This window comes from Poecilia latipinna, unplaced genomic scaffold (assembly GCF_001443285.1).
Source record: "Poecilia latipinna isolate Pla-1442-1.1 unplaced genomic scaffold, P_latipinna-1.0 Scaffold13, whole genome shotgun sequence".
Taxonomy (NCBI): domain Eukaryota; kingdom Metazoa; phylum Chordata; class Actinopteri; order Cyprinodontiformes; family Poeciliidae; genus Poecilia; species Poecilia latipinna.
The window spans coordinates 782,078-789,778 of record NW_015112629.1 but is presented as its reverse complement, the minus strand read 5'-3'; the positions used below and the strand labels follow the sequence as shown (position 1 = coordinate 789,778).

Below are 7,701 nucleotides of genomic sequence, written 5' to 3'. Positions count from 1 at the left end.
TATATATATCCGATTTGACAAAAAAATCTGAATCGGGTCACTTCAGGCAATAATAATCTCATCTGTTAAAATTCACCTATGCTTTTCACAGCATTCTTTATATCTGTGTTCCTACAGGTATATGACTGATTATTTATTGTTTTTGTGTGTCAGATCTACATGGGACAGTGAAGAAGATGAGGACATGAGGAAGGGAAGAGGATGCATGTTACAGTACCAACTCTCCCCAGTGAGGGTGCTCACATCTTTTGTGGCCCAGCCTGATTCTGAGGTTTTGCCTGGCCCACTTACTGGAGAAGAGCCCGTTGAATACTTTTTAGGTTCTGATTGGCAGGTAGAGCACTCCTTCATTACCAGCATACAGACAAACTATTTTTGAAGTATTTTGAATGTAAAAGCTTTATGACACCCCAATGTGTGCTCCCACAAGCATTTGCAGTGATTGAGTCTTTATTTTTGCATTTTTTACATTTATAGGTTGATGTGACTGACCTCGTGCGATACGCTCTAAAAGTAGCAGATCCTGAAGTAGCCAGAGTGCAAGATGGTGTTGTACTGCAAGGACGGGCTGTTGGGACCACTGTTGTGCAGGTGAGGCTTAAGCAGGCCTGTGTGTTTATCTCAGCTACTGCAACCTGAATGTGTGCCTGTGATTGCGGTTGCAGGTGTTGTCCCCGGTGACGTCATTGGTCCTGGCTGAGAGGAGCATCAGGGTGGTGGATGATAAAGTGAGCGTGACAGAACTGGGAGTGCAGTTAGTTTCCGGACTTTCTCTGTCTCTTCAGCTCAGCCCTGGGAGCAACAGGGCTATTGTTGCCACAGCGACCACAAGGGAGATAATCACAGAGCTCAAACAGGTAAACAACTAGGAAACTGTCGTAAACAGAATTGTCTGATGGATTTTTGTAAATGTTTTTATTTGTTCCCATCTTATTTCAAAACAGTTTTTATATATGCATATTTTTTTCTCATTTTCTTATGTTAATTTGATTTATCAAAGCTAAAAAAAAAAAAAGCTAAACTAAACCTGGGCCTCTGTGAAAAAGTAATTGCCTCCTAAATATAAAGACTACTATTGCCATTAATTGGCAGCGTGAGCCTTAAATTACCGTGTTAGAAATTCTGCTCTCTTCTCTTTATAGCATTGTGTTATTCAGCCACATTGAAAGGTTCTCAAAAACCAAATATTATTTGGATTTAACTCCAACTTTAACTGGACCACTCAAAAACCCTATATGATATATGGCATTGATATTCAATAAAATGGAAATCATGCATATGCTCGTCAGCAGCTTTAATTCATAACACGTAAAATAACTCTACAACATTAAGGGACCTACCTACACATATAATCTTGTCGTGCTTATCACAATCACCAATGACATTATGGATGTTACAGTATTTGTTAGTCTTGACAACGATGAACAACTGGAGCTTCACATGGACATCCTCTTGTTATTCAGAGCGGCTAATCAAGTGCAAGGTTATCGTTGCTTGATTATGCTTCCATTTTGTTGTAACTCGTTATAACTGAGTTTCTGAGGTTTCAAAAATTTGTGTGAAGAAAACAAAGTCATTCTCTTGCTTCATATGCTTATCATGTTTGCTTTATTGGACAATTTTAGATTAACTTTTTGGTGCATTATTTTGGGTTCAAGATTTTGCTCCTTTGGTGCAACACCAAATTTTCTGAAGTCACACCATTCATGTATTCACCATTTGTTTACTCGAGGCATTGCTATGATGACATTTTCCTCTTTTTAATTTATTGCATCAGCTGTGAAACACTCACTTGGGTGCACACATAAAAAAGCAACAGAATCGACATCAGCATCATTAGATACTCAAAAAATAAATATATTGCTGCTTGCAGAGGGGTAAAATGCTGTGCAGAGGTTAAAAACATGCCTTTTAGTTTATTGACCAGACTTAAAAAAAAACAACAAGAAAAACATTAGAAACAGTATAATCTCTAGTGTTGGCAGTTACCTCTTAATAAGAATGATTTTTTCAAAAAAAGTCATTTTAACTGAATAAAACTGTAAATAAATGTATAGCTTGTGATTTCTGACTTAAACTATAACTACACGGAGAGAACAAACATAAGGATTTAACACAGCCTTTATATATTGTTCAGACAGCTGGACATTACTTTATCAAGCTTAAAATTGAATTTCATTGTCGATGGTGACATTACTCAGAAAAGTTATTTGCTCCATTATGAAGCTTCTCCAAAAGCAAAAGTAAAACAGACTCAAGGTCTCTTGTACATTTATGCTTTCCACGGTTCCAAAGCAGTTTTAGTAAATGGTAAATCATAAGCACTTATGTAGCATTTTAGTGCCAGTCTTACTGACCTTTCGAAGTGCTTTGGCACTAGAAGCCATATTTGCTGATAAAAACTCCCAAAATTTGTAGAGCACTTGAAGGTTATACCAGGGGTCTACAAACTATGTTTTTTTTCAGATTCCACTCCAAAATAAATGTCTTAAGCCATAAAATATTCTTGAATTCTCCAAATAAAATATTAAGTCATTTTATATTGTATTCCTGGATGAACATCATTACTACTTTGACGTTAGATTAAAAAAAATAAAAAATATAACGTATGAAGGGGTTAATCATATTCTTGTATATTGCGTTTTTTTTTCATCTTTGCTAAAAATAAATAAAATGTATGAGGAATAATAACATAAAGGTATTTTAGGAGAATCACATTTAAATATGTTCTGTATTCCCACACTCCCAGATAAGAAGCAGGGCTTTGTTTTGTATTTCATTAAAAATGACCTGGCAGACTTTAGTTGTGACGTTTTAAAATTTGGATAGATGCAACACGTTTTTAAAACCTGCCTCCCATACATCAATTCTGCACAAGTATGTTGCAAAAAAAAAAAAAAAAAAAAAAATAAAAAAATATTTTAAGTGATTTTGAGGAAGAGAGATAGAGCAGTGTAACTAGAAACCATGTTAATTTGCAAAGTTATGCTCCTACTAAAATAGTGAAAGTCTTTTTACATCACTCACAAGTTCACTGATGTAATAGTACTTTTTAACATGGCTAATATGGCTCATCTACCAGGGTGCCATTCTATCATCCTTAGCAGGAGAATAACAAAAAAAAAACTGTTACTCTTGTTGTGCCTTTTGCTTACTTTCTCATGCTTTGGGAGATGGCAAAATCATTTATTGTAGCTAATGAACGTGTGCAAATATCAACATATTCTCAATTTCTTTCCATTATATAAACATCAAACACATATTGCACAAGAGCAGGGAACAAAATTTAAACCTGTTGTGGTTGCAGCAGTTACTTGATTTTCTTTCAGTTTAGCTCAAAGTCACAGAAAAAACTGCAGATGGACTTTTGAGCGATAGATGGTTTCAAAGTCTATGCTTTATGTTGCATTCATGTGAATCTAAACCAAATGACCAAATGACAAATTAATGTTTTCCTCCAGTAAACATTAACCACTGAACGAAAACAAAGACTAAAAATCTTAATACAATAATAGTATTTTTCCTTTGGAAACATTGGGAGCAAAAGTAAATAACCTAACTAGCTTTTAATGATAATCCCAACTTTCAATAAGATCTGGGTTATTTTTGATCCCCACATGTTTTTGGTTATATAAATGAACTCTGCCAAAAAGGAACATACATCCCTCTTACAAAAGCAAAATAACATTTTGGCTTTCTTTTTATTTCTTTTTATTTCTGTGTTTTAATAACACAGTGTGAGTGTTCCCTCACTCTGGACCCTCATCAGCAGCTGCAGAGCTCTGCGAGAGACCAAGATGAGGCAGGCAGATGATCATGTTAAAAGTTCACTCACACATTTAGCTGTGGCAGTCTGCCCGTTTTAAACCAGCTCCCTTTCACAGACATGCTCTCTTTTACATTCAGTGCACTGCCATGGCTGTTCTGCCCCAGTCAATAAACCTGCCACTGCGGATGACCAGCCAATTGTGTCTGTGATAGCAAGCTGTTATGCTCAGGGCCATTCACAATGTATTCAGATCTAAAATATAGGTTAGGTTTGTGGCGACCCAGTAGCTCACATTAGCCACAGGAAATGGGTCATTTTGTTGTAATGTCATTTGATTAGCTAATTCTGTTCGTAAGGTGACCCTAAATGCTATTTTTTTTTTGTCACGTTGAAGGACATCTGCCATGCTATTGCATGAATTATTGCCATAGATTTAATCTAAAAGACATACTTATAAATGTGTTATTTTTTTGTTTTTGAAGAGATTAATAAAGCTGATTTGCAAAAATCCTATGTAGTTGGGAAAAGTAGGACATTTAATTTCAGGGTTTTGCAAGTCTGAGTAAGGATGAAAATGTGGAACTTACTGAACCGAACTTACTGAACTTCCTATGCTTTCCTCAGTCCTTACATATGTTCTCCCTTCTATATGTTTACCCTTCATTCTCCTTCATTTGATCCTACCTCTTTACTTCCTTCTGTGTGCCCTACAAACTTTGTCCTTCCATTGTGTACTGTCTCCTTCCCTTCCTTTTGATCCCTTGTAGCAGACTTCTTTCATAATCCCTTTTAATTTCAGCTTTTGATGCATCATATCTGAAATCTGCCTACTGTAAAAATATCTGCCATAAATTCATTCTGAGCTTCAATATTTGTATTTTGTCTTGAAGATAGAGTACTAAAGCCAAGTAAGTTGATTGTCTCAAAACATGCAATATTTACATGAATATGTATGGATGTCATTCAAATAACATTCTCTGTAAAGGCTAAGGAATATTAATTTGCTTCCTATTTCCTGATGTACATGTTGAAGAACTCTGCATGGCTCAGTTTGCACTTTCTCTCCCTCTTGTTTTGTTACAGGAAGCAGTGGTCAGCTGCTGGGTTCAATTCAGTGACGGGGCGGTAGCTCCACTGGAGCTTTTTGACCGCGGCGTCTACTCCCTCACTGTTTCCACCAATGATGAGAGGGTGGCCACTGTGCGGCGTACACCACTGTCCACATTCGTGGTTGCGCAAGGTGAAGGCGAAGGCCGTGGGAGGCAGGTGAAGGTGGAGCTGAGGATCTGTGAGGAATGCCAGAAGTCCAAGAGGAAGAGCAAGCTGGCGGTGGGAGCAGGGATTCTCAAGACTAACTTTCAGAGTGGACGAGTCGTAGCAGGAGGAGCAAGTAAAAATGTGGAAGCCGTGGGTGGCGTTAAAACAGCAGGGACTTTGCAAAAAATTTTCACTTTTATGGATAAAAGGCCATCCACTGGCACAATGACCAACCAGCAGGCTGTTTTAACAGAAAGCACTATCACAACAACCCTTCCCAACAGATATGCACAAACACCTGCAGTATGGGTTGGAAAAACAAAACCTACAGGGGGTGCTGCATCTAGCGTCATTGACACGGCCACTCCTACAGCTATCAAGAACTTGTGGTCCAATGCACAGCTGAACACTGCCAAACCAACAGTGAGTTTTGTTAGTAAAGGAGATGGGAAAAAGAAAAAATATGGGAACATGCTTGACAACTCTAATTCATCTTCTAACAATGCCACTCCGGAAGGTGACAAACCTGAGAACGAGTCTCCGAAAACTAAAGCCCCTAAAGTAATTGAGAGCGACCTCATCAGGACTTTCAAAGCCTTGTCCGACTTGGAGATTGGCATGTATTCTTTGATAGGCGTCTCTTGTCTCGCCATCGTGGCATTTTTGCTCAACTGTGCATCGTACAAGCTGTGTTTTCGGAAACAGAAGACCCCCATACAGACAGCCCCAGCGCCCACTGCAGACCCGAAGGATCACAAACATGACTGGGTGTGGATGGGGAGCAACAGTCACAGCACACCTCCACCAGGTGCTCCAGCTGCCCCGGCTCAAGCCGCAACACTGAAACGTGAGCCTCACTGCCCTCTTGAGTCCCATCATTCGATAGATACAATGGTTCCCGGTGGCCTGCAGGGGTCTTTGCCAACTGTGAGTGCCCCTGCTGTCCCAGAGAGAACGGCTACATTGGGTCGCTGCAGGAGCAGCTCCCAGCAACACCAGTTTCAAGTGAAGGGCATCGACCCCATGGCAAACCGGTCAGCCACTTTGCTGGCGAGGCCACACCGCAGTGAGCCTCTGCATTCTCCCACCAGCAAGAGGAATCAAGTCCAGTTTACCACTTTCACGACACTGGACATCAAGCACTTGGCTGCACTGAAGAAGAATGGTGTGGACTTAAACTGGGCTAACCAGAAAACGCAGCAGCAGTCCCTTCCTCAGCCCCAGGCACCTTTACCTGACATGCCATGGCCTGTTGTCACACCATTAGGAGAGCCCCAGTGAGTTTACTGAGCTGTATGTTGACATAGGTAGTAAGGAGGAATAGAGTGCCTTTTAAATATATTCATACCACTTGATTGGTCCACATTTTGTCACACTACAATCATAATCCCCATGTATATTTTCAGATTTGATGCAAAAAAAAATTCCACACATAGGTCATAATTGTGAAATGAAAGGGAAAGGAGCCATGCCTTTTTTTTACACAATGTTTGTGACTCATGAAAGCTTTGTTGTATTGTTCCTGCAATACACCTGGAAGTCTTTTGCTCTACTTTGGTTTTTGTGTTAAATCCCAATAAAACACCTTAATGTTTGTGGTTGTAACATCAGAAAATGTGTTTGATTGGTATGAATATGTTTACAAGGTGCTATATTTCTAAATAAGATGCATATTCTGGGAATGTTTAAAAAAATGGTTAGCTTTTTAAATAAAAGCAATTTAAATAACCTTAAAGGATTTTATATAGATAAATTATATAAGGGATATTTTATGTGTCAAGATTTGCTTCAATGCAGATTTGCAAGTAAAGCACAAAAATAAATGTTATTTGGTACTTTGAAAAATTGTCAAAATGTTCTGTGTTTAGATTAAAAAATGTTATGTAAATATAGATATGTATTGTATGCTATTTTACATATTTATACATTTCTTAGCAAAAAAAGCCCTCAGTAATCACTATCTACTTTTGTACAGTTCTGTACTTTATGTTGTAGTTTAGTCATCAGACTGCAATATGAGAGGTTTCCTTCCTTGTAAATAACCTTTTTCTGCAAACAAAACCTGTAACATGTCAGAAAATATACAATGGTTATTGTTTTACGTCAAGCAATCGATCAACAGTCTTCGTGAGAAACTAATCCCTGCTGTTGTCTGGGCAGAGAGTGTGATGAGGAATATTTCTTAACATTTTGTACACAAGTAGTTCAGGCAACAGGTCCGTCCTGATCAGATGCTGTTCCGACCAGGAGAGAAAACAAAACTAAGGGGAAAAAAACTGTCACAGTGCAACACATATTCATTTGAAATGTTTCTTGTGTGGTTGCAAAAAAATATATATGATGCCTTTTTTTATGTAACATTTTCATGTTTTTAAACAAAAAAGATGTGTGGATTTCCTGACAAAGTTCTAAAAATAAAACATTACGATGATTTTCTTATATCTCATTCGAAGCTTTATCGAATCACTGATTTCAGATCACGTAGGATTTCCAAGAAGAACACAGCAAATTTTTAGGATTATATTGTCAAAGCTTTGCCAGGAATCAAGGGGATTTAATTGTCTTAATCACTCCTGAATGTGATTTACGTCTGATGTCATCATTCTAAAAAATGCCACTGTGTTGAATGGGCCTGCCAGTTTTAGGATTCAGTGCTGCTGCACTATAAAAAAACA

At 38.2% G+C, this 7,701-nt stretch overlaps 1 protein-coding gene across 1 annotated transcript in view; it reads left to right on the top strand.

Moving 5' to 3' along the window:
- Positions 1-6,418, top strand: part of LOC106946677 (transmembrane protein 132D) — a 37,388-nt gene extending 30,970 nt beyond the window's left edge. The window contains exons 7-10 of the mRNA XM_015031195.1: positions 154-334; positions 478-591; positions 666-857; positions 4,853-6,418. Coding sequence (XP_014886681.1) covers positions 154-334; positions 478-591; positions 666-857; positions 4,853-6,307 — 1,942 coding nt within the window. The 3' untranslated portion in view covers positions 6,308-6,418. The remainder of the gene's footprint in view (positions 1-153; positions 335-477; positions 592-665; positions 858-4,852) is intronic.
- Positions 6,419-7,701: the final 1,283 nt, after the last annotated feature.